We start from the raw sequence: 26,204 nt of genomic DNA on the forward strand, positions 1-26,204 counted from the left end.
CCACCCCAGCCCCTCTCCCGGGTGTCCCGGAGCGCCCACCGCCCCCGCCGCCATGGCGGCCGCCGGGGCTCCCTCCCCTCACGGCGGCGGCCCCCAGCCTGCGGTCGCCATGGCAACACCACCCCCACCCCCTCCGCCCGCCACCGCCCTCGCAACGTACACACCTGGCGCCGCACGCCCGGCCCCATGAGGAGACGCCCCGCCCCCTTCCGCTCCGGCCCCTCCCATTGGCTCATAGCGGAAGAGGCGGGACTAGCGGCAGGGAGGGCGCTTGCGCGGGAATTCCCGCCCACCCTCTGTTCTCGCGATGCTTCCGGGCTCTATAAAAGGCGGCGGGCGCATGCGCCTGGCAGTCCCGGCTTGCGTGCAGCGGGGGGAAGGTTTGTGTCGCGGCCGCCTGGCAGGTCGTGATGGGAGAGTTGCGGGTTTATCGTCCCTTCTGTCCGAGGGCTTGGGGAGGGTTGTTATTGGGCTCTGTTACCCCTCAGGGCCCTTTCTTCCGCAAGCTGCCTCTCTGCTTGGGTTTGTGTGTGACAGTGGCTCTGGCCCTCTGAGGTATTAGGAGCAGTTTTCGGCCTCAGCTCTAAAGCTTTTAAGCATCAGCGTGAAGGAGTTTGGGTCTGTTTTGGGGCTTTTGAGGAAGAGGGGCTGTTCTCTGGCTTTTAGGGTAGGTGTTCCTTGCTTTGTATGAGCGCCATAAATGAAGTATGTTAGTGGGGGGTGCATTTAGAGACAAAAGTAGCTTTATTTTCTCGCGTGATCACCTTTTCGGGGTTGGCTTTGACTCTGTTTTGTGCTAACCCTACCTTCCAGCTATTTCCTAATGCTCTCTGCAGGCAACTGAATAAGCCACGGGCTTCCTGGTGATGCCGTAACCAAAAATCTGCTGCTGCTGTCAGGAAATTTCAACCCGGTGCTGCTGCTGGTGGGTCAAGGCATGTTGTGAATCAAGCTGTGCTTTTCTGAGCTCCTTCGTTCCTTGTCCTAGGCTAAGGCAGGGCTGGTGGTTGATCTGGTGGAACGTTGCCCCTCGAGGACTCGACTTTGTGGGGTAATGTTCACCCCCTGGGGCACAGCCCATCAGCTTTGGGGTTTCCAGGTGGTGTGGACTCGCTTTCCTTTAGGGCACATCCATGAATGATGGCAGCAAAAGTTCACTAGTCTCAGGCAGGAGAGGGGAAGGGATTAATGTGAGGCAGTTGAGCAAAATGGGTCGAAACAGTACAAATGGTGCCTGATGCATGGGGGTCCCTGTGAAGCTCAGTGCTGCTTGGCCTTAGGTTTATCGCTCAGTATTTGGCCACTGAAGGGCTGGCTGGTGGCTCCTGCTTGGTGTCTGGAGGGGAGGAGGGCAGCCAAGGTGGCAGGATGGTGCGGGGGGAACTCTGTGGATCTTGAGGCATTTGTTACCTTTCCAGGTGTGGGCTGCCTCCAAGCACCCTGAGTTCCTCTTGCTTGCCACCCCGTGTTCTATGATGGGCTAGGGGTAGTGGGTGCCCACCAGGCAGCCTGCCTGTTCCTGTGTTGCTTGTGGTGCCCTTCCAGGGCTTGTAGATGTACTCAGTGGGGAAATCCTTGAGGATGGGGAGGTATTTTCTATGGGGAGGGGTCAAAGCTGCCAGGGAGGCCACCCCCTTCTTCACATGGCTTTGGGTTTCATGCCTACTGAATGTGCACCCTATCCCAGTCTGTCTTCTTGCCTCAGGCAATGGGTGAGTAGACCTGGAAATAGCAGTGGAAAAAGGCACTACCTGCTAGCTGCAGCCAGTTGCTGGTGTTGAAGGACTGGTTGGTGTCCACCAGGAGCTCCTCCAAGACCCGTGGGATACCATGGTAGTGTGGGGACAGGGTCCCCAAGAGCCTGGCAAGTGCTGATGGGTGTTGAGGTAGATATTTTGATGTTCAGCCCTTCTTCCCAGCAGTCCCACAGGTCCCTGCAGGTGAAGAAGCAGGGAACAGGGTGCTGAGCAAGGTGGTGGATTTAGTCCTTGGTGCACAGCTGGGTTGTGATGGTGATGGTGGGGTAGCCTGTCTGGCCCTGGTGTGGGGTGTTGGGGTTAGATGGGGCATGGGGTGGGAGGACTTGAGGCTTATCCTTGAGGGAAGTACCTCCCTCCAGGCACAGAGATGCTGGGGGTTGTCATCAGGGTCAGGCTGCAGGCAGATGAGGTTGCTGACCATCTGGTGAAAAGTGGGGATGCTGGTGGTGTAGAAAAACTCCCTCCAGAGGAGCTGCCCATGCAGAGATGCGACCAGGGGTGCTCCTGCTGCTAGTGAGGGCAGGATCAGCCTCTCTGGTCTGGCCCCTCTCTTCTCTAGCCCCTCACCCCTTCTGCCAGGTTCTTCTGGCTCACCCTCTGACCTCCACCCCAAAAATGTCACCTCACCCCTGGTAGACCTTGTGTAGCTGCCACCAGAAGGTGCAAATCAACAGGCAGCTGAATTTGAGATAGAGACTGAGGATGGTGGTGCTGGGGCTCAGCAAGGTGGGCTCTGTCTTGGGCTTCTTGAAGCTGCACACCAAGACCTGGATGGGGGTGAAGGGTGGGACACTGGGGTTATCTTCTGGGGTGGGGAGAGGCAAAGCAGCCCCAAAATTAGGGTGATGGGAACTGAATGCTGACTGTCCTCTCCGTGAGCCAGGCAAGTGCTGCCATCTCCCTGCCAGGGTGGAGGTGAGGATCCACCTTGGTGAGGTCCTGGCCCAGCTCCAAGGTGGGGACCCTGTGGTCAGCAGCATGGCAGCCTGGGGTGTTGTGTGGTGGGGGTGTGACAGCCATCACTCGGCTCCAAGATGAGCGAGGAGGGAGATGCTGACCCAGCTTCATGCTTTACCTTCCCAGGTCCACCCCATGCTTACTCTGGGGATGCTCCTGTGTGAGTGCTGGGGGTCTGAGGGATGCCGAGGGGCTCTGCAGGTGCTTGTAGGTCAAGAGGGCTTTGCTGTTGTTCAGGGCAAGGACTCTGGGGTGGGAGAGGGAGGAACATGCTCCCCTGTACCCTGAGGGATGGTACCAAGTACCCACCTCTTGGTGTCATAGACAGTGTGGGTCACCTCCACGCCGTGCTGGGCTGCAAGGGCAGCGTCGTGCTGGTGGGTGAACGGTTTGGTGTCCACCTTGAAGGTCAACTGTGTCATCCCCCAGGGATGGAAGAGACGGGGGAACACCTCTTCTGGGCAGCCTTGTACTGTGAGCAGCCTGCCAGGGAGCCGGGTGGGCATAAAGCCCCTCGAGACCCCTCCCCAGATCCCTTGAGGACGGCACTGGGGCTCACCTGGAGCCCATTTCCTTCAGGCTCCCATCCAAGTCACCTAGGGCATCGAGGAGGAACTGCTGGGCATTGGTGCCTGCCTGGCCACTGCAGGGGTTGAGGATGAAGAGGGGATGAAGGTGGGTTGTCATGCAGCCAGAGTCCTTTCTGTAAATGAGTGGATGGAGCTGTGCTGTGTGGTTAGGGGAATCCTGAAAGATGCTACCTGGGAAAGGAGAGATGGGGGGAGGAATGCTTTTGGTAAATGTAACTCATAAAATAAGCAGAAATGGTTTATCTGAGTCTGGTTATAAAACCAGGGAAGGCAACGGCTGTGTGCACATGAGGGTTGGGCACAGTGATGGCTGGCTGGCAATGGCATCTCACTGGTGGGGTGGATGTGGGAGGGAGGCCCTGGGGAGGGCTGGCTCCCCAGCCCCGTGGGATTGCGGCCGACTTCCCCTGCCTGTGCTTCCGCGTGCCCCCGCAGAGCCCAAACCTGCTGGCAGCTGGGGAGGGGGGCTGGGGAAGCTCTTCCACTCTGGTGGGTGTTCCTGACTTCCCCTCCACCCTGGGGCCGCTTCCCTGGGAGCTGCTCCCGGGTGGGGAAGCTGTGTGGATAGATCGTCCTCACCATTCACTGTGGATCCCATTAGGCTCCAGAGTGAACATGGTGGATCTTACCTTCCCTTTCCCACATAGGTGATCCTGGAAGATCTTCCTCCTTCCTGAACCCAGGGGGCTGATGCATCCCTCCTCCCTGCCCCGGTGCCCAACTCCTGCATCTAAGGTAGGCATCCCCTAAATTTCCCCTTCCCTTCATCCGTGCTCGTCATTCAAGCCGCACTTGGAGCTTTTTGTTATGACTGTGCAGTGGCTTGCTTGGGGAGTGTGGTTTCTACGGGTGTGCCGAGGTCCTGCTGACGTTTGCTGCGGTTCTGTGCCGTTTTCGGGGTAGGGGAAAGGTTTTTTTGTGACTCGGGGTGTTTTATTTCGGAAGGGATGATGCAAGCAGTGGAAAAGACCAGTCATGTTTGCTCCTGGGGCTTGTTTCCCCTGTTGCTCCTCCTGGGTGCCCACAGGGAGGGTCTGGGCACCCCAAACTGTGCTGGGAGCCTGACACTGCGGTGTGGGCATGGTGTGAGCTGGCAGGGGATGCCAGGATGGGCGTTGCCCAATCCATCTAACCAGTTGATCTCCAGTGATCCCTGCTTCTCCTGTCTGCAGGATCCTTTCCCCGCCGCTGGGAATGAGGGTCTCTCCTGCCTGTTGGCTCTCGGCCTCGCTCGCTGCAGGTGCGTATCTCTGGCAGAGGGAGAAGGCAGGCAGGCAGAAAGGCTGCTTGAGCCACTGCTTCCAGCCCTTCTTGAGGTCAAAATGCTCCTTCCCAGCAAATTTTTGGGAGGCGGATGCAGAAAACTTTGCCAGGGGGTGATTTTGAGGCTGCAGGTGAGCACCCCAGAGCTGTATGTCCCTAGAATAAACCCCACTGAGCTCCTGGGGTGAGACCCTCTGCAGGGCTGGTTCCTGCTTTCCAAATTTCTTTTTTTATCCCTTCTTTCCGCTGGCAGGAGAAGTTTCATGCTGGCGATCAGCAGATGAGTAGCGTGCTGCCCACTATGGCCGGTGAGTGCGGGTTTGGTTGATGCTGGGCAGGATAAAGCCTCTGGCTCCCCTCCTTCACCACATCCCCTCCCCACCAAAACACAAGGGTGCCCACAGGCCATGATGCAGTAGCATCCAGGTTTTGGTAATAGCTGAGCTTTTAGGGGCTGGAGTGTTTTTTTTGGGGTGGGGGGGAAGGTCAGGGCGAGATTCTGCCCAGCTCTCTCCATCTGTAGGTGTCCTGCAGTGAGCCAGTGATGCTGCACAAGCCCCTTGGGAATCCTGGGGGGTGCTGAGCCCTCCAAACCTCACCGTTGTCTCTCTGACTCTGCAGGCTGGTTTAGGCGGCTCCTGCACAAACCCAAGCCCAGTTTGGTGGAGAGCAGCCTCAACACCGGCCGCTCTGCTTCTTCCTTGCCTTCGTCTTCCTCATCTTCTGCCAAGAGCTCCAGCTCCTCTCCTGACGTGAGCCTGTCCGGGTCCATTCGCTTGTCACCAGTCTCGGTGTTGGACATCAACGCCTCAGACAGCGCCCGGTGGGCCAAGAGCTACGATGTCTGCATCTGCCACAGTGAGGTGGACCTGGAGCTGGTGGAGGAGCTGGTGTCCTACCTGGAGAGTCAACCCGAAAGCTTCCGTTGCTTCCTCCAGCTGCGGGACGCGGTGCCGGGAAGCGCGGTGGTGACAGAACTGTGCAACGCTGTGCAGAACAGCCACTGCTGGGTCATGCTCATCACCCCCAGCTTCCTCCAGGACCCTTGGTGCAAGTTCCAGATGCACCAGGCTTTGGCGGAAGCTCCGCTGGCCAATGGGCGCACCATCCCGGTGTTGAAGGGTGTGGATCGGAAGGATTATCCCAAGGAGCTGCGAAACCTCTACTACATCTACATGGCGCTGAAGGAGAACAGCTTCAGGCAGATCAGAGACACCGTCGTGCGCTGTGAGTCTGCCGTGGGATGCCAGCAGGGGTTGATGCGGTGGGATGCTGGTGAAACTTTACTCCAGTGGGGTGGAGACCATGGGAAAGGACCAGACTCTGTATATTTATTTAAATAGCTTGATTTTTAGATGAATTGGTTTCTAATGGGTCTTCATGCTGCCTCCTCAGACCTCCAGGATCTGTGCCGGAGCTCCACGAGCTGGACTGAGTAGTGCTGGGAGCAGGCAGAGGCATCCCTGCGGGTGTTTCAGGGCTGCTGCCACCGGATCGGGATGCGGCCGTGTCCCAACGGACCTCGGGGGTGAAGCTGAGCTGCTTGGACCAGACCTGGGAGCTGGAGGGGGAGTGACCACCATCCCAGTGGCCAAAATCCCCTTGGTGTGGGGATGGGGATGTCGTCCAGCAGGTCCCCACTGTTGATCACGCAAACACTAAGCCCTGATGTAGGGTGGGTCGGGGTGGTGTTTCCCCTCCACCCCTGACCCTGGGCTGGGACTGGTCCTGGGGGGCTTCAGACCCCCAGTATGCTGACATGGTGCCTGAGCTGCGGGCAGGAAAAGGAGGAGCAGGCACCGGCTGACTCTCTGCATGGGTTTGGGAATATGAAAATGCAGAAGTTTCAAATTCTGGTTTTGGTTTTAATTTCCCTGTTTGCCTGTCTTCAGCAGCTTGGGAAGGAGCACTGAGGGCGACACCCACACACCCCCCCAGGTGGTGTGTGTGTGTGTGGGGGGGGTGATCCCTGACGTGGATGTGGGCTCTGGAGGAGGAGGGAGGCAGCTTTTAGCCGGGGAAGGCGGGGGTCGAGCCCGCAACCCAAATTCCGAACCTTTGGGGGGCGGGGGTGGAAGGGTGTGTGAATGGAGGCCTGTCGCACCGTCAAGCCGCCAGGGGGCGCACTCCCCGCCCGGCGCCGCTCTAGCGCCTGTTTCGGCGGGCCCGCCGGCACAGTGTGGGGGCCGCCATGGCGGAGGGCCCGCGGTCGAAGAGGAAGAGGGAGGAAGATGAGAAGGAGGAGGAGGAGGCGGCGGCCGCCGCGCCCCGCGACGGGGCCGCCGCCTTCCCGCTGTCGGAACTGCGGCTGCGGCGTGTGCTGCGGGAGTCGGCGCGGGACAAGGCCGTGTTTTTGCACGGGGAGGTACGGGGGGGGGGGGGGGGGGGGGGGGGGGCGTCCAGGCCCGCTTTTGCCCGCCGCCATTTTCCCCACTGAGGGCTGGCCCGAGCAGGCCACGCCCCCCACACCGAGACCACGCCCCCCAGATCGCTAGGTCACGCCCCGCACTGAGGCCACGCCCCCCTGCCCTCAGATTTCCACGCTTCGTGGGTAAAACGGCGTGAATCGCAAGGAAGAGGCTAACTGGGGGGCTGTAAATAGGATAGGCGTGCCCATCAGGTGCCAGAAAGGGGTAATCTGTAACAACCCGTTCAATTTCACGGCTGGAGAGGCTGGCAGTGGTGTGGGAGCAGCGCAGTCGCCTCGGCTCCCATCTCGCGGAAGGCGTGCATCCAAGCTGGCGATGGGGATGGGGGAGATGCTTCCAGCTGCTGCTTCGGGCTCAGGGCAATGGGTTGGTGGTCGGTGGGTAACTGAACCAGGCGCAGAGCTGCCTGCTCTGCCCTGTGAGGGTGGGAGCCCCAGGTGAACCCCCCTTTGCTCTCCCCAAGTGATGTTCACTGAGGCCTTGCCCAGGTCCTGTGCAGATGGGGGTCATTGGGGTGGGGGGGGGGGGGGGGTGCTCCATGCCTCCTAAAACCAGCACGCTCAGGCCACGTCCGGATATGGCTTGTGGTTCCTCAGAGCAGGCCAGCAGCTCCCCTTCCCCCAAAACAGCCTAGCTTTGCTCCCTGACCGTGATGCAAACCCCTGTACCTGCCTCTGCCCTCTTCCTGACCCTCCAACTGCCTGCTTAGTGACCCTGTGTCAACCTGGGAGTATCTGAGGTTAAATCAGTGATGTGGGAATGCAGCCATGGGCACTGGGAACTTCTGGGGAGGTGCAGATGGGTTGAGACATTGTCCACATCCCGTCTTCTGCCAAAAAACTGCCTGTGTTCCTGATGGGAACCAGATTCCTGCCATGCTTCAGGGCAAATGTGCCTTTATTTTTGGATGGGTGGCCAGACTAAGAAGAGGTTTGTGCACAAAATTGGGTTGTTAGGTGTCCCTTGTGATCCCTGGGTGGAGGTGTTCAGGTCGTTGCCTCAAACTCTCCACCCAGAGCTGAATCTGTGTTTGCCACCGGCTTTATCCATTTTTATTCCAGGTGACCAGCCCTTCTGGAGAGGGGACAGATGCTGTAGTCATCCTGGAAAAGACTCCTTTCCAGGAGGAGAAGGTATTGGACCTGCTGAAGAAGCACACAAAGCTGGAGCTGCAGATGTGCAATGACATTTACAGCACGTACCACCTCTATCCTCCCCCGGAGCTGAGCGGTGAGCGCTCTCAGCCCTGTGCAGGGTTGGGGGTGGTCTTGGGAGGGCAGCTAGGCTGTGGGCCAGTGGTCGTGGCTGGGAGGCCAGTTGGTGTGTTCCTGCCAGCTCAGGCAGGGATGCAGAGGCACAGGGAAGTGCCCCTGCCAGACCTGGCCGTGCCAACCCAGTCGTGGTCTGGCTGATAGCAGCAGACCTGGCCAGCTTGGTCAGTGGATCATTGCTGCTCTGAAGGCAAGATCTTACTCCTAAGGCTTTGGATGCTGCCTCATTTCACCCCCTTTTCCCTGCACTGTCAGGCACTTAGCTCAGCTGGCTATTAAATGGCTATCGCTCGATTCCTTACAATCATCTGCCTGTGCATGAATTTAAAAGTGAAGGACTTGTGGGTCTGAAAGCTTTCCTTGTGTCTTTTTTTTTTTTTTTTTTCAATGATATCAGTTAATCTGGTAAGATATTGTCTCTCCCCGTAAGGTTTACCTTGAAAACAATCTCTTGTCATCTTTTCATTCCAGGGTATCATCTCATGTGCTTTCTTTTTGTTGTCTGATGTTTCCCCTGGTAAGGACAGCTAGCATGTTTGCAGGAGGGATTTAAATACTGGTAACCAAGTGCCTGGGGCAGATGGGCACCTGGCCTCTGCCTTTCAAGCCTCTCCCTGCTGATCTCACACATCTGTGTGTTACAAAACCTAATTAATAACAGCATGACAAGGTCAGCTGAGTGGGTTGGAGAGCCTCAGTGGAAGGCTGTCATCCTGTGAGATGGATTCTTGTCACAGTGGAAAGGTGTCCTGTGATTGTGGCGCTCTGCAGCCGCCTCTGGAAAGGGTGGCTGCTCTTTCAGGAGTCCCAGCACTTCAATTTAATGCTGGTATGTGTTTAAATTCTAGAAGTGCAGTGATTAATTACATGTCGACGCTTCCATAAGCACAGTGATAGCCAAACAGGTTTAACAGAGTCAAAGTTAATCAGAGTGATAGCCTTAAGTAAGAAGTTGCAGTCCTGAATGAAATTTTCAGGATGTTTGATGTGTCTTCCTGAAAATGCTGTGTCTGTGGTGTAGGAGGAAGCACTGTCTGGCTTTGGGAGCTTGAGATGTGCAGAGTTCCTCTTGTCCTGTTGAGGACGCAGAGGTTTCAGTGTTACAGTGCCATGTTTCAATGGCAGGAAAACACCTCAACACTACAGTTTTTGCAGATGCCATGTATGGGAAGATGTTAAATCTGTGCTGCTTTGGCTGGAAAGACTCCTGCTTGGGTGCCTGCTGTGTTGGAGGCTGGCAGCGACTTGCAGTGATGCCCACGAGGTGGCATTGCAAGACTTAAAATCCCCTGGGCTTCTCTCCAGCTGCAGACAAATGCCAGCAGTGCTGGCATTTGTCTGTCTTGTAGCACAACTCCAGAGTTACTCCAATAGCAAAATTTTTGATTTAATTTAAGATTTCCCAGTTGCAAAAACCCTTGCTGGGGTGAAAAGGCTGTTAAAGGGTTGCCAGTCTCTGTCAGTGCTGTGCTAGGTCCTGCTTTTTCTGAGAGGCTGGAGCAAAACCAGGTGAATCTGGGTCTTCTTACATCCTGTTTCTGGACCTTCATTAAACTAAATCCTTGCTTGAATTGTTTGTTTGACCCTGTGCTGTGACTCTGCCCTGCGTAGCCATGCTGTTTGTTTCATGGCTGGACCAAACCTGCTACGCTTTTGGATGAGTGTTCGTGCCATTCCTCTTGCAGGTTTGAACGGGGAAAAAGCCTCTGCCTTCCTCCTGCTGAAGTTTATCTTTCCTTTAAAAATTACCTTGAAAAGGCAGGCTTCTGCAGAAATGTTACCCAGTGGTGCATCTTTGCTTCCTACCCCTCTCCTTGGCACTGCTTTGCTTGCTCTGGATGTTGGGCAGTCCCAAACAGGAGATCAGGAGGGGCTGTGGACCCTGGTGCTGTTCTCCAGGCTCCCTGGCTCCGAGTGGTGAGCAAGGAGGCTGCTTCCTTTGAACCAATTTGGTGCTGAATAGCTGTTTTTTGTGGGCAGGTTGCATGAGCCACTGGTGGGCAGCTGGGCTGGCACCGGAGGAAACAGTTGTATGTGTCAGGAGGGGAAGGAAATTGCTCTTTTGAGCTGAGTCATAGCCCAAGAAGGGAGTATGATGTGAGAAATGTACCTTATAAACCTAAAACAAAGGAGAAATTTCTTGTAAGGCTGCAGACAATGTCAGGGCTTGTGAGAAATCGCAGGACATTGAGTGATTGTGTGGATACTCGGTGAGCTCTTGCAGCGGGGTCTATCTTGGCCTCTTGGTTGCAGGGTTACAGAGATAGAGTTTTATCTCCTGGCACTTGCAGGTTTACAGCTGGTTAACATGATGCAGTAGAAGTATTTTGCAGAAAAGGTCAAGCTTTGGCATTAAATAGTTCCTCTGAAAAGTCCCGGATCGTGGTGTCACGCAGAAGAAAAATTCACCTGGGATTTCACAACATCCCGGGTGGCTAAGCCCCTTCACGCTCAGCTTCCTTTTTTCTAAAGGTAAGATAAACCTCCAGACGGAGGAAATCATGACCGCAGGTGACTCATGACATCGGGCGCGTTGACAGGCGTGAGGAGCTGCCTCTGGGTCCCTCGGCTTTTTCAAAGCGTGTTTCTCAATGCTGCCTTTGTGGTCTGAAATCTCCGGGGGGCTCTTCACTTGGCCCGGAGTTTCTTGATAGTTGAAAGTGGGTGTTTTCTTCACCCTCTCCCCGCCTCCTCGTTTAAGTGAGTTGGATGCTGTTCCCTCCACGGAGTCAAGCTAACACAGGCCTCGTGATGAAAGCTTGTTTTGTCTTGGTGGTAAAAAGGCCTGCAAGGCCGGGCCAGTCGCTTTGTTTGCGTGGTGATGGCAGAGGAAGGGAGGCCAAAAGAAGCACATTACCTGAGCAAATGACACCCCTCTGCCCTGGGAAGAGGAATTTCACTCTACTGCTGCTTAAAGATGAGATGTTTAGAGCTAGGGGCATGCTGGCATGGGGACACATAAAGATGGTGCTGGTCTTAGAGGACCTCACCTGTGTCTTGCTTGGCTCGTTGATTTTACTGGCCACTAGGAGAGATGTGTCAAAGCTAAAATGGGAAATAAGATTTGCGAACCAGCTTAATAATAGTCAGAGTTTGTCTGAAGGGCAACCCAAACCCACCTGACTAAGGAAAAGGAAATTTGTGAGTGAGTTTGCGAGGAAGAGCGGTGTCAGAGAGCATGCCCTCTGATCATAACTGCTCTGCTACTGGCAAAGGCAGGCATCTGTACTTTATGTTAAGGCCAGTTGATGGATGTTGCATAGATTTAAGAGGCAGAGTATGTCCCTACCCCTGGGTCTCCCCCTTGCAAGGTCTGCTTTCATAGCAGGGGAAAGATTTTCCTGCTGCCAGAGGCTCAGTTGCAAAAGCCAAATGGTTCAATCAACACACTCCCTGATAACAACATCCAGCTCCTGGTGGTGCTTGCACCCGTTTAGCAAGGAGAGCTTGTTGTTCCCAGCAAAAAGCGGCCTCCTCTTGCCTGGTTGCTGAGGGACATCATGTTTCACAGCACCAAAGCTGTGCCGGCTTAATTTAAGGGCTGTTACCAGTCCTTTAAGGCATATTTACTCACTGGGCATGGCTCATTCATGTGCTTCAGGCTGAAGCTTATTAAAAATGTCTGAGAATGAGCACAGAGGGAGATGCTCCAGCTCCATCTCTCTGACACGGGGTGGAGAAATGAGAGAGCGTGGAAGGAAAGTATTCAGTCGTGCAGGAAGTGATACATATCCCTGCCTTCCCAAGCCCAAAAAGAGTCTGGTTTCAGGCAGTGAGGAGCTGGGGAAACTTGCACGAGCTGCACTGGGAGGGCTGGTTGGTCTCCCAGCATCTCCATGTTCCGCCTGCCTTGGGGGGGCTTGCCCAGCAAAGAAAACTCTTTGCATTTACACCTAAATAAAAAGCTGGAGCCTGAAGCAGTGGGAGCGCGTGGGGTGACTGGGGGGCTGGGGGGGTGGTATCACTGTGCTTTGCTGTACTTTTTGGGAGTAGGTAACCTGCAGATTTCCTCTCCGCTGTGGCTGTTGCAGCTAGAGCCCACAGAGCCCTCGTTGGATGAGAACCAGGGCCCAGCCAGCCTTGGCAGAAGTCCCCAGCACCACGCTTGGCTTGCCCTGGCATGTGCTGGCCTTGGAGACTGTGAGCTCTTGCAAGCTTTATCCTTCTCTTCTGTGTTTTTTATTTCATTCGGTAACAAGAGCCTCAGATGTCTGAGGCTGGTTGTACCTGGTTGGGGGTGGGTAAAAATTGGGTGTTCCCCCTATGACTGATGTGCGGTTGTGATCATAAAACTAAATAAACTGTGTTAATACAGGAGGGGAAGGGGGAGGTTGTGCATCATTATATTACTGCACCAAAGGAGATTCCTGCTACATACAGCTTGATGCTGCCTTGCAATTGTCAGGTAAGAGGCTTGAAGAGGAAAAGAAAACTTGCAAGAGTGCAAATGTGACGTTCTCTGCCATTTCCTGGGCTTGGCTCTTCCTACATTTGACGGTTGAGTTGATTAGGCAGATCATAAGCCAAAGCTCAGCTTTTTACTAGTAAAGGGAGGAAAAAGCATCCCTGCCCAAAAGTAGAAACAGGTTGGTCCTGCCCTGCATGCTTCTCTTGGCTCCCTGGCATGTTTAAGTCTATTTAAAACAAAACTATGGTGGTTGGTTTTAACGTTGCTGAGTGGGATGTGAGAAGCGAGCACAAGGAGCCATCTCAGCAGGTCACCCTGGCCTCTCCTTGCTGTTTGCATTGGTTTGAAATTTGACATGCTGAGCTGGAGGGGGATCTTGGCAGAGCCAAAGAGAGCCTGGAGTGCATTTTTGAATGTCCATGAGGTTGCTCTGCCTCCTTCCCATCTGTGACATGTAGCTGTCCTGCACCGTAGGGATCACGGGGTAACACATTTCATCCTCTCTTCGTGACAGCTGCCTTCAGCCCTTCTTTCCGTAAGTTCCCCAAACTGAGCTGTGGTTTTGTTGTTTGTGTCTTGGGTTGTTTTATTCCCCTTTCATTTTTAACAGGAGAGGGGAGGAATCATTTTGTTTCTGATCCATCCAAGTTTTTTTCCCCTCAGCAGGGAAACAACAGTGTGGTGTTATCCCCTCACAGGCGCTTTGTAGGATGAACTGAGTGGTTGTTCTCTACTGTCGCAGTGCTTCTGCCTCCTGCTCATCCGGGTTCCTTCAATTACACTTCATTTTTATTTTTTTTTTTTCATAACCTCCAGTTAATTTGACAGTCAGTCCTGACTTCCAGAATAAACCACAGGCGTTTCATGGTGTCCCTGGGCTGGTGTTCAGGAACACTCTGGCTGATGTGACTCAGATGTGAGTGGAGACAATCCCTGACCCTTCAGTGAGCTTAAAACCCCAACATCACGTGTCCAGCTCTTCTTTACCCTCATCTCCAGGCCAGGGTAGGTTTCGGCTGCCCCATGGCGTACGTGATGTTTTAATGCATTTGGAGTCTGCCAGGAGCAGGGCAGCTTTTAAACTGGAGCATGAACACGGCTGGTCGCCAGCAATGGAAAGATTTCGTGGCGAGCCCGGTCTCGCTGTGGATGTTTCCTGCGGCTGAGCCCAGCCTTAGCCAGGACTTTGCATCCCATGCACGGGCTCCTAATGATAGTCAGGCTCTGAGCATTTATCAAACAGCTTCTCTGGCCATAGTGATTTATGCTAATTAGCATTGCTGGGGTGTTTCGCAGTTGATGAGACCTCTAGAAGGGAAATAATCATTAGTGAACCACAGCTTCTCCCCCCTCTCCTCTTCCAAGCATCTGCTGCTCAACCGCAGCTGCACATTAAGGATTTCTCTGATCTTACATGAGGCTTTAAAGTAACCTAAGTGGCTCTCCCCGTCGTGAGCAGCCACTGCCCAAAGTGGAGAGGTGTTGGGGAAGCTGTGAAGGCTCCTCTGGAGCCCCATCCCAGCTGGTGCAGGGATTATGGTTATCACCACCCTGGGGATGGAGGGGTTTCTACTGCAGTCCCTGCTCTTGTTTTGGGGGTATAAAATTAAATTGTGGAAGTTTCAGCCTGAGGCTGAATGTGGTATTTACTTTTCTTTTACCTTTTTGTTTTCTCCCCAGTGCTTTGCTGGTCTTTTTAAGTGAGGAGCAGAGGAGCTCTACAGCCTTGTCTTTTTTTTTTTTTTCTTTTTTGCTATTACATCATCCTGCTAGAAGTGCTAATCGAGTCCTGGAAAACAACCTTGTTTGAACATGTGTATGGTGGGAATCGGACCAGACTGCCCTTGTGGTTTGCATTTTCATATTTCATGTTACCAGCATTTTCCTGTGGATTTCATTAAGCTGGGTTTGGCATGCAATGAAAAGGCAGAGTCTCCTGGCTTGTGCGGTGCCGACCTTAAAGAAAAACAAAACAAAAAAAAAAAAAAAAAACAAAACCAAAACCCACCTTAAATCCTGGCTTTAGGAACAAATAGATATTTATATTCAGTGTCTGGCTAGCATATATATGTGTGTAAAGCATGAGGCATGACTGTTTGTTACCCTGGTGAGTGTGCAGCCCGTGGTTTTTGTGACCGTGGCAGACCTCGGGCACAAGCTGCGATGTTTGCAGTGCCCCAGCCATTTTGTTTGGACCCATCTGCTCAGGATTTGTCCAGGCTCGTGGGGTTTTTCTCCTTCCTGCATTAAGTTTTATAGCAGCTCTCCGTTAGCGGGAAGGCGGAGGCACTGCTGGTGCCCTCGGAGTTGTGGCAGGCTCTGTATCGTACATCTAATATCGGCCAAAGAGGGATATTTTCCAAGTGTTTTACTACTGTGGGTAGGGTTTACTGCTGCTGAGGTTAAAGCTGCCAGGTTGACAAGGTGTGCGCTTGCATCCTGTTTAATGCCACAGAAATTACGCAGCAAGAGGTAAACAGAAATTATTTTCCTTTTGCTAGAGTAAACAGCTAAATGCTTTTTGTTGGCTGGCGCAGGGGAATCACCCAGCCCTCTGCCCTCAGCTCCTCCTGTACCATGTTAACACATCAGCCTGCGTTGTTTGTTCCAGATCTGGCCCTGTGACCTTGACCTCTTTGCCCCCTGTGCTGGGGGCTCAAGGCCAAGCATCCTGACAGCTGAGAGCTTTGGGAAGGAGCTGCTCCTTGTGCTGGCCCCGCTGCTGGCAGCTCATGCAACATCTGGTTTTGTGGCTGGAGAAAGTTGCTGGGGGCTCGCACAGTAATATCCCATGAGCTTTGGATTTAAGCATGGGGAAGATGCGACTCTGCCCCTGGGGTTGTGTTTCTGTCCTGGTTGTTGACTGCATGTAAACTCTTCCCCAGGAGCCCAGTGTTGATGATACACCTGAAAGAGCAAGTGGGGGGGGGGGGGGGGGGGGAAACAAAACAAACAAAAAAACCAAAACCAACAAAAAAAAAAAAGTACCAAAAAACAAAACAAAACAAAAAAAACCCACAAAAGAAACAAACAAACAAAAAAAAAACAAACAAAAAAAAAACCCCAACCTTTCAGACAGCAAACTCTTCCACCTGAACTGGAAAGACAGGCCCTGGCTGTGTTGTAAGCTTGTCCTCTCTCAAGAAAAGCAGCGGCAGCCCCGGAGGTTAAAGCTCTTCTTTGCTCTCCCTGTCCATTCTCCACCCTGCTATTTTAGTGGTATCTTTTCAAAATGTTTGGCATTTATTGGAAGGGGAAAACATTTATTGGGCTCTGAAGGAAGTAGTGTGGGTTTCATCGGTGATGATAATTTGGTAAACATGTTTGTTTCTAGAAATAAAAACCACAGTGGTGTACCCTGCCACGGAGAAACACCTTCAGAAATACCTCCGTCAAGAAGTGCACCTCGTCCGCGAAACCTGGGAGGATTACAAGAATATAACGCTGCCCTTTATCCAGTCCCAGAGCTTCAGCATCCAGGTATGGGTACCACTGCTTCCCACCAGACAGATATCTGGTCTCCTTCAAAACGCTGGGCTGTCAGATGTCTCCTCAGAAGCCCAGGTTGGAGACGGAAGAGTCGGGAGGGCTCTGCCCCCCTCTCCCTGTTGGTTGTTCCATCAGCGTGTCGTCAGCTCTGCGGTGCTGCACCCTCTCATCTGGCCGGGCAGCCTGCTTCTCAAACACCGCTGGCTGCAGATTATTTCTCCTAATTCTGGGTTGTGATGCTGCCTGCTTTGCTGAACACGTCCCCTTACCTATTGCACTTTTCTCGAGGCTGTCTGGCCTTTGGTGTAAGCTCAGTGATTCTAAACAAGACTCTCCCCCAAACTCCCCTCCGTGTCCCTGCCCTGTCCTCTGGGGCATCCTTCTCCATCTTTGCATAAAAACATTTACCTTGGACATGTAGCCAAGCTGCCTTTCGCAAGGTTTCTGGAGGCTTTCTGTGTTGGGGTGTTCCTTCTCCTCTCTGAGGGTGGCTCCCTGGGCGTCGGTGCTGTTCTCTGGGCTTTAGGAGTTTCTTGAGTGTTGTGGAAGTGGCAGGGCACAGATTCCTCTTGGATTCCTGCATCACAACTCACTCCTTGGGCTTTGCTCACAGCTCCTCTGCCAATGGCTCTATTCCACATGGGGAAGCTGTACTTTAGTGTCCTCTTTGCCCCAGGCAGTAGTAATGGACTTTTTTTTTTTTTCCTATTTTACATCTTTTTGACCATTCCTCTCGCTAACTTTCTTTAGAGACCAAAGGAACACAAGTCTGTAGGGACCAATTCATGCTGGCCTGTGCAGAAGAGAGAATAAAACAAATCCTGGATGTATTGAGGCTATCCATTAAAAATAAACCCCCCAAAACAACTGACCACAGGCCTTGGGTATCCCCCACACCTCTTTCCTTCTGCCTTAAACAGCAGCAGAAGGGTTAACAAGAGTTCCTTGTTGCAATGTCTGTTTTCTAATCGCTTGCAGATGAACCTGGATCCTGCTCTCTGCATCTTGTACCAGAAGGCACCTTGCAAGCTGCAGTGTGCACTCAATTGCTCCTCACCCCCCTGCTTTTCTTTGCTCTGTTGTTCAGCTTTCTTGCAGACAGCCACGCTGCAACACCAATAACACAGGCGGCGTTTATTAGCTGGAGAAAGACAAAGAGCATGTTTCCAACAGACAGCAACCTGCACAAATGTTTTCTCTGTACTTTTTGCTCCAAAGGCTGTTAAGTTTCCTGGTGTAGCAGCTGCCTTTGGAAGCTGCTTCAGCTCTCAGTCTCTCCCTCTTCCACCAAATGCTTGTGAGCTGATTTCTGTACATGGAAACATGTTCCTGGTGACCATCAGGAGCATCTGCTGAGAAATGGTCAGCACAGTCAGTCCTTGAGCTCTCCTTTGATAATGCTGTTACTTGTCTTTAACTGGTTCTGATGAGTGGAAGGGGAAATGTGAAGGGTAACAGAAATATCAGGGGACTACAGAGGCATCTCTGTTTTCTGCTGGAGGATGCAAAGTGTGGATGCTTTAGTATAATAGTTTTATTGTGATGCCAGTCTCTGGACATGTGTTGTCTTTGCTGGGCTTGTGCTGGAAACAGCAAGAGCAGTCAGCTGATGACCTGCCCATCACATGAGGCAGCATTGGGTTTAAAATTCAGCTCATCTGATCAGTGAACTTATTTAGGGCACTCATAACTTGGCACTTGTGATAAGAGCAGGCATAAAAAAAAAAAAAACACCCAAAGGGTAAACTTTCATTTCCTGCTGAGCTTCCTGCCTTGCTTTTCTTCCAGGGTCACAAAGCACAGCGGTTTTGTGCCGTGCTTTCCAAAATAGCTTTGAGAATCTAATCTTCTCTAAGACGTTGTTGCTAGGAAGAAAAGACCAGAAATTTAAGCAAAAAACAGATCAAGGGAGGAGAGATTTGTTTGTCCCCAAGGATATATTCAGGTCAGTTCACAATGATCCTAAGTTTTGATTGGATTAATTAAACTCTTGACAGAGTTCCCCTAAAGGGCTGTCTTTTTATCTTGAGTGTCTGGTGTGCACAGCATCCACTGATCCAGCTCACTCAGTGGGTCTGCAAGACTGGCTGCATCTTCCCTACCCAGCTGGGACAACCAAAATGTTTCAATACCTGAACTTGATGGGGAATATGATGTTTCAAAATGTTTTCAGCTTCCAAGCCCTAGCCATGTTTTTACTGCCTTATCTTCTAGGGACCTGGCTGGGGACTCCCTTGACAGTCCAATACTTAAGCTAGAGCATAAAGTGCATTTTGGAGGTGTAGAGAAGGATGCTTGAGCTCAGGTTGGGAGCCAGGAGAAGCAAAGATGCTTTCTTCTCATCTTACTCATCACTTATTCCTCGTCTCTTCCATTTCGTAGTTGAAACTCTTTCCCGGATGGTGCTTTGCTTTGAGGGAGGAGCACTGGGGGTTAACCAGAGCAGGGATTACGGGCAGTCTGGAGGCCAAAGCTTTAAGTATAGAAGAGGAGGAGGCAAGCTGTTTTCTAATCAGCCAGGAAACCAAGAGATATGCATTGCCCAAGAAAACACAGGCATTGCGTATTTGCGTGATGAGTGCTGGCTGCCAGCAGCCGGAGCTGCATCCAGCCCTGGGCTTGCAATCTGCTCCTTCCTTTTTGAAGGGGGGGGGGGGGGAAAGTCAGTTGAGTTTCTTTCCCAGACCTAATTATAAAGGTTTTGGTGTGGCCTGGGAGGGTAAAAAGGTGCAAACAGCCCTGGGGTGCTGTGAGAGGTGTCTGCTGAGCCCCGGAAAAGCTGATTTCCACTGCTGCCTGCCTCGCCAGGGTCTGCTGTGCTCTGAGTTGCTTGTGCTGATGGCTGATCTGTCTGAATGCCTGTACCTGCCTGTTGCCAGCTGGTGGGAGCATGGAGGAGGGATGCTGCTGCCCCTCAGGGGTTTTTGTGCTTGCAGCAACTCCATCTCCAGCCGCGTAAAGCAGCCGGGTCTGCTAGACCCCATCGAGGAGAATTATCTCCAAATCCTCTTACAGACAAATATGACCATTTCTACACTGGACTAAACCATCTCTGTTTGATACCTCATCTCCAGCTGTGGCCAGTTCTTAATGCTTGAGGGGAAAACAACAATCCCTGAATAATTTAGATAGCTGGCAGTGCAATGCCATGCAGTGGGGTCCGGGGATATCTTTTCACTGAAGTGCTCATAATAGCCTGGAGTTTGTTGTTGGAGTGTGTTGTGGGTAATTAACTACAAATGTTACCAGCTGTGAAATTATTTGGTCATCTTAAAATCAAGTTGTTGGGTTTTTTGTTTGTTTGGGTTTTTTTTTCTATTTCAGGGAATGTGCACTAATCCATAAACTTGGGCTAAATGTGCCTGAGGTGTTGCTTTTTTTTTCTCTGCTGGTTTATAAATCACATGTTTCTCTTTCAGTGGGTCTATAATATCCTGGGGAAGAAAGCTGAGGCTGATCGAATCATCCATGAAAACCCAGATCCTTGCAATGGCTTCATTCTAGTTCCAGATTTTAAGTGGAATCAGAACCAGGTTCGTTTGCTTCTCTTACCTTTGAAGGGATGATGCTTGCCAGAAGGTAATCCAGAGGAAATGTCCACTTTTGTGCTAATAGCATGCTAATGAAAGTTTTAGTAGGGGAATGTGTCCTTCCTGTTCACACTGACATTAAGTGATGATATTGTCAGGGCCTTTTATCACGTGCTAATTGTGGACACTGCAAAACAGGCTGTTCTCAGTGCTGCTGAGTGATTTATTTATTAGCTTCGCTTTCTCTTTCCTGTATTAGCCCAAATGTTGTTGTGATGTGCTTGAAGCTAAATCCAGCTGCATATGTTTCTGCTGAACTTGTTTGGGTGTGTTTTTTTTTTTTTTTTTTGCAAGCCTCAATTTTAGGCACAAACCAGGCAGATGTGTTGTCCTTTGGTTGCTGCAATTAGCTCTCCTCCATGCAATATTAAACAGATGGTCGTTAGCTTATGAGCAGCTGCTTAACCCCTCGTGGGAGTGGCCACTCATTGAAACACAGGAGTTTTTGAGTCCAGGCTGTAATCCCAAATTGAGTGGCTCATTATTTCCTTGGGCTCCAGCTCCTTTTCGTGCTCTGCTTCTGAGGAGGTGGAACCCTACACATGCACCCCTTGAAGTCGGTGGACTTAAAAAGAAGCCCCCTTTGTCTTTCTGATCCTCAGAATGCTTCTGTAGGTGTCGGGGGCAGAGTTACTGTATGATTAAAACTTAGAAATGGGAACTAAAAACTAAACAAAAAAATGGGGAACACAGGCCTGCTTGTGGGCCACACAATTCTGTATTTCTGTGCAAAGCAGGTAATACCTGGCAAGCTTGCAGTTGTGCTTACTACACTGTGCCTTGTTCAGTGCCCTTTACTTTCAGGGTGGCAATATTTAGGGATCCTAAAAAGTGCAGCACACCACCCCTTTCTGTGCTGCGGGCAAAGCCTCGGTGCAAATCCTTGCTCGCCACAACCAAGCTTTGCAACTCGCATCAGGATTTGAGATGGATGAGCTAAAAATCTTGCTGTAGCTTTCTTTAGCAAGACCTGGTTGTAACCACATCTTGCAGCCAGCATGGTCAGGAAGCACTGAAATGGTAGGATTTGTCTTGAGGGGAGGTTTCCCTGTGCTGCTGTCACCTCGTGATATGCTGAACAAGATTTTCTTGATCTCTTCCCAGCGGCTAGGCTGCTGTCTGCAACGAGAGCACCATCATCCCTGGGGCTCTCCAGGACCTTCGTATTGCTTCTCTCTTTCCCAGGCCAGCGAGCCAGCATCCCAGCAAGGGCTGTCAACTTCTGCCTTTGAGCCAAGGAATTTCGTCTTGGCTGTGGGTGATGCTGAGCCAGAGTGGTTCCTGGCAGCCCCGGGGCTGCTTGTGAGCACCAGTTCCTTCTGCTGGTCCCACCCAACAGGCAAGGCCACTGAATTAAATTAGGGGAGCCAGACAGAGCTCTCAGCAGGAGTCTCCAAGCCTCCCCTTAGAAGTTCCTTCTACAGAGTTGCCTCGCACTAGCTTAGCACCTTGTCTGCAAATGCTGCGAATTTACCTGTAATTATTTCAGGCTGATGGATGGGAGGAAGATTTCTCGTTTGCATCGTGAAGTTTGCACGCTTGCTGCTGGCCTCAACCTTCTGGGCACTGCATCTTCTCCTGCTGCCCAAGCTTGACAGTGGTTTGAGTTGTTTTTTTTTGTTGTTGTTTTTGTTTTGTTTTGTTTGGGGTTTTTTCAACTTAAAAAAATTTTGGTGTGTGCTTCCCGCCCCCCCCCCCCTTTACTTCCTTTGAGTTGGTTTCAAACCCGTAGGAGCCCCGAGGCGTTGCCTGAAACGATGCCCAGCATGACATCATTCAGGGCCTTTTTAGCAACAGGCTTATTTGTTTCAAACAGCAACATGCAGATGTTGTTCTAAGGAGAAGAGATGTTTGCTTTTCCTCCTGCCAGCCAACCATGATCCAAAGAGAACAAGCTGATACTCCGTCTTTTTTTCCGGAGCTGTGCACAGGCTGCTTTGGGAATCAAACCGAGCCATGAGCATCGCTGTGCTGGCTGGGTGCAAATAGCAGCTTCGTGTTTTGAGATCCCCAAGACAGGGTCCTGAGAGCATCTTTTGGCACAAGCATCTGTTTCCAAATGGCCAGATGGATTTCTCACAGCCCTGAAAAGATCTGCTGGATCTCACATATCTAAACCCTTTGCTTTGCAGTGTTTATATTACAAAGCCACTAACTGAGCTGAAGGAGACAGGGGTTTTTATTTTATTTTTTTTTTTAAGTGTAATGATCCGCAACCTTACGTCTTGTTAGACATTGAGTTCTGTAAGTGCTCTGGGAGATGCCAAAGGTCTGGCTGAGTGCTGCTGAATGGCCGTATTTTACTACACTGGGGTTCTCTGGTGACCGATTAGGTCTTGAAAATAGTTACTTATAGAACTGGCACAACTGGAAAGTGGCCGGCTATTTGCACAGTGGAAATATAGGAAGCTTTTCACTCGGAAAAATCTACAGTTGCAGTTTTTGGCTGTTGCGATTCACTGTAAATCCTTGTCTGAGCGTGGAGATAAACCGTTCGCTTGCTCTGCAGAAAAGGCCGCGCTCAGCGTGGCATCTGCATGTGGGGGCTGCTAGCAGACCCGGCAGCCTCCAGGGCTCGGTCCTCTGTTTCCCCCACGTAGCAGGGTTAGGTGCCTGCACCCTCTCTGCCAGCCTCAGTCTGCACTGGGATAATATTTTTGAGCCGCTCAGGGAGATGATGTGAATGTGCAAGGGCAACAGCAAGTGCCGTGTTTACGGTAGAAAAGAGTCGGTCGATCGATTTGCCTTTAAAGCTGAAGAAATACTTGTGATCCTGCTGCTTATCGATTGGGGTGAAACTGTCCTCTTCTGGTTTATTCCTGGACAAAACCCGCTTTGTCCAGAAATGATGCTTGGAGGTGCAGCGGGTTTGTGGGTGAGCACATCTTGTGCTGGGAGATTCGGCCCAACTCGGGTGCGGGTGAAACACGAGGGCAGGTAGTCCCTTATAACACAGCTTGGAAAAGCTGTGGTTGGTCTGTCAGGTCCAAAGCGCTCGTGCCTCTGTCTGCTCTTTCAGTGGTTACTTTTGTCACCGTCCCCCCTCCTTCTCTCTCTCTGCAGCTGGATGACCTCTACCTGATAGCCCTCATTCACCGCCGGGAGGTCAAGTCACTTCGGGACCTCACCGCTGAGCACCTCCCGCTGCTGAGGAACATCTTGCAGGAAGGCAAGGTAAGGGCAAGGCTGGTCCAAGGCAGCTCTCCTGGCTGGGGAGAGCACAGCCTGCCTGCTGCAGGGTTGCTGCCTGCCCAACCCCATGCCCAGGGTCTGCGTGGGGACCAATAACCCAGAGATGACAACACACCTCCAACCGGGGACTGCACTGCCCGGAGGCCCAGGTCCCTGCTGCTCTGTTGGCATCTTCCCCCGGGGCACCCGAAAGCTGTGCCGCGTTTGAGGGGTTTCCAGGGTGCTCACTTCTCCGTTAGCAGGGAGCTGCAGGAGTCGAGCCCTGCCCTCCCCATATTGATAACTTCCTTCCCAACCCCTTGACCGTTTTTTATCGGCTGACAGGCTTTTTCCAGCCCCGTGACGGGGCGTGCTTGGTAGATGGCTGCACGATAGCTTCTCTTTCCTTCACTGTGCTAGAAATTTGGAAACTAATTGCACTGGGGAAAGCGGAGATTAATTAAGAGATTAGTCAGGGGATTGCAGCGTGCTGAGCAGCGAACCAAGCCAGTGTGCCGGGGTTCGCTGTTGCTGTTTATAGCTTTAATTACACTGGCTGGTAACAAGATCCCCGTAACTTGCCGAGCAAGCGAAGTGATAAGGATGGCAGGGAAAGCGATACGAGTGGAGAGCACGTCCTGTCGTGGAGGGGGGGAAAGTGGGGCAGCCCGAGGCATCATTGCATCCCTGCGGAGGCCGAAACGGAGGATGGGGAGAAGCTCTGTCCTTCCCAACTTCACCCCTCTCCCTTCTGCGAGGATGGAGGAAGCAGAAATCGCTCCTGCCTTTCTCTCTGCCTTTCGTGCTGTCCAGGGATGCTCCTTTCCATCTGCTGCCAGGTCGGTCTGTCCACGTGCTGCCTGCCCCCAGCCTCTCTGTGCCCTCGCTCCACTTTGCTAGTCCTGACCTCTGGGGTTTGGATTTTTTTTTTTTCTCCTCAGGAGGCCATAGAGAAGCGCTTCAGCGTGCCTGGATCCCAGCTGCGGATCTACCTGCATTACCAACCCTCCTACTACCACCTGCATGTGCATTTCACTGCCCTGGGCTATGATGCCCCAGGCAGCTCCGTGGAGAGAGCCCATCTCCTGGCAGATGTGATTGACAACCTGGAGATGGACTCCATGTACTACCAGAAACGGGCTTTGACCTTCGCCCTTCGGGCTGATGAACTTCTGCTTAAGAAATTCCAGGAGGCAGGAAGAGTGTGAGCCGGCAGAGTTGCTTTTGTATCGATTTATTTTTAATAAATGCCCATTTTCAGGGCTTTTTTAAAAGGTTTTGTTGCTTTTTATTTTTTTTTTTAACTGTTTTTGTAGAAATTGGGGCTGATGGCCCATTGCTATGGAAACCATGTCTTCTGCTCAAGTCAATTAAAATGTTGAGTAACCCCTTTTAGTGTGCTGGTCTTTACCAGGGTCATAGTGCTGGACTTGGGCGGCTCCGGGATGCAGCGAGCAGAGGGGTGTGGGCAGGAGGGTCTGTTTGCACCCATCTTCTACACCCAAAAGGCATCCCCTGCCACCAAATGTCAGCCCAAATGGGGAGTGGGCAGCCAGAGGGGTCTAAGAAAACCCACTGTCCTTGGGAATTTTCACTTAGTTCCTATGAATTTACCCCTGGGAGAGGGATTGCAGCTTTCCTGGGGCAGGGAGGGGTTTCTTGCTCCAAATAAACCAAATGACTAACCCAAGTCCTCACCCTTCCTGGCTGGCCTGCTGCTGTGGGCTCTATGAAGGCAAATGTGACTGTGCATGTTGCCTGATCCTCAGCCTGAGAGCCATCACCTCTACCCTGCTAATTAGTCATATCTGGCTTCAAGGAGCTCCTTTAAAAGGGGAGCCCCTCCCTGACACAGGCTCCTCAAGGTTTTGCAAGGATTCCTCAGTCCTCTCGTCAAAAAAACACCCCCCACATAAATACAACTGCTTCTCCTTCTGCCAAGGTGATGGTAGGGCAGGGCAGTAAATGCCTGCCTGCAGCTGGAGGGTCCTGGCAGAGGATCCTCCGGAGATTCTGGATGATTTTGTTGCCACTTCCCAGCTCTGGTGAGGTTTTTTCTTCCTCTTTCAGGGAGATACCAACTTCTCCCTCGCTGCTTGACTCTGTTTAAATGGTTATCACGCTGTAACCCGGTGAGAGCTGCCTACTCATTTGGGGAAAAAACAGATTTCGATATACAGAGAGAGGTTTAGTCTGCTGACCCAGCCCTAGCTTTCTCTGCTGGGCACCAACCTCTGAAAACTTCATGAGTTCTTGCTGCCAAAAAAGGCTCTGGTTTCTGATCAGCCAGTAACCGGGGATGTAATTGCAGGAATCATCTTGCTGGCTACCCCAGTTATTTATTCCTTTCAACACGGTGGGCTCTGAGGGTGGTGGGTTTTGGTTTTTTTTTTGCTGATGATGTGGGGGAAAACAGATGTGTTTTGTTGTTTGCAGGGCTGCTTGGTGTGCCCTGGGATGGAGCTGGCTGGATTGCAAGTAGCATCATCAAAGATGCCAGTGGCTTTGTCTGGCTCCTTCGATTAATAAATAGATCAGGCAGTTCCCTGGTACCTTTTAGCAGCAGGGAGAGACAGAGCTTCTGGATGCAGCCACCTTTTCTGATTTCTCTGCAAAAATGTGATACGTGGTAAGGAAGTTGGGGTAATCTGCTGGGGAACTCTTGTTTCAGATCTACTGATCTGACCGGAGCACAGCTGGGGCCAGAGTTGATTTGGGCGCTGGGGAGCTGCTGTAGGAGTGGATCTGGAGGTGATGTCCCCTGGCTCTCTGCATCCTTAGGTTTTAAGTTGCTAAGGGAAAGGGACGAATTCTTTTCGATACCAGAGCGTTTTCTGCGCCAAGAGGGAGTTTGGTTTCCCTGGGCGAGGGAACATCATAGGTTTATGTACCCACCCAGGCCAGCCCAGGATTGGAGACGGTTAAACAACAGATGGGACCGTCCTGTCACCCAGGAAGCTTCCTTGTTCTTCAAGTATTAAAAAAAAAAAAAAAGAAAAGAAAAAACCCCAAACCCTGTCTTGAAAATAGGCTTTTTGAGAGCTGTGACAGACAACCAAGCAGCACATCTTCCGCAGACCATCTGCCTGCTCCCACTGGAGGAATCGTTTCTCCTGGGAGACTAGCAAGCGCGCTGCCTGGCCGTCACCCATCTCCCGTGGGAGCAGGGGGGGCTGTGGGGAGCCTGGGACGGGGGCTGTCCCCGCCTGCTCCAAGAGGAGAGGTCGTGGAGGGAAACTTTTTGATGGATCTATGGCTGGAGCCTTGAGAGGGTTT

General features: G+C 52.1%; 2 protein-coding genes and 1 long non-coding RNA gene across 8 annotated transcripts; all 3 read left to right on the forward strand.

The window, feature by feature from the left end:
- Positions 1–351: 351 nt before the first annotated feature.
- LOC104369269 (TIR domain containing adaptor protein) lies at positions 352–6,421 on the forward strand. Of its 6 annotated transcripts, none has more exons than XM_032982300.2 (6): positions 352–380; positions 837–925; positions 3,955–4,042; positions 4,480–4,547; positions 5,192–5,797; positions 5,966–6,421. In XM_032982300.2, exons 4-6 carry the CDS (start codon positions 4,502–4,504, stop codon positions 6,007–6,009), a joined length of 696 nt encoding a protein of 231 aa, XP_032838191.2. In that variant the 5' UTR covers positions 352–380; positions 837–925; positions 3,955–4,042; positions 4,480–4,501; the 3' UTR covers positions 6,010–6,421. The 6 variants fall into 6 exon arrangements, with proteins under 6 accessions (XP_032838191.2, XP_042656373.1, XP_032838188.2 ...); XM_032982304.2 differs by lacking the exon at positions 352–380 and adding an exon at positions 4,824–4,878 and having other exon boundaries at positions 444–925; XM_042800439.1 differs by lacking the exon at positions 837–925 and having other exon boundaries at positions 363–380.
- A 211-nt stretch (positions 6,422–6,632) lies between these two features.
- Positions 6,633–24,319, forward strand: DCPS (decapping enzyme, scavenger). Its single transcript, XM_042800578.1, has 6 exons — positions 6,633–6,935; positions 8,061–8,229; positions 16,013–16,158; positions 19,587–19,700; positions 22,821–22,931; positions 23,870–24,319. Exons 1-6 carry the CDS (start codon positions 6,762–6,764, stop codon positions 24,134–24,136), a joined length of 981 nt encoding a protein of 326 aa, XP_042656512.1. The 5' UTR covers positions 6,633–6,761; the 3' UTR covers positions 24,137–24,319.
- Positions 12,217–15,609, forward strand: LOC122154129. The gene is made up of 2 exons (XR_006166056.1): positions 12,217–13,683; positions 14,359–15,609. It is a non-coding gene; the product is annotated as an uncharacterized LOC122154129 (long non-coding RNA).
- Positions 24,320–26,204: the final 1,885 nt, after the last annotated feature.

Source organism: Tyto alba, unplaced genomic scaffold (assembly GCF_018691265.1).
Source record: "Tyto alba isolate M040663 unplaced genomic scaffold, T.alba_DEE_v4.0 Super-Scaffold_32, whole genome shotgun sequence".
Taxonomy (NCBI): Eukaryota; Metazoa; Chordata; class Aves; order Strigiformes; family Tytonidae; genus Tyto; species Tyto alba.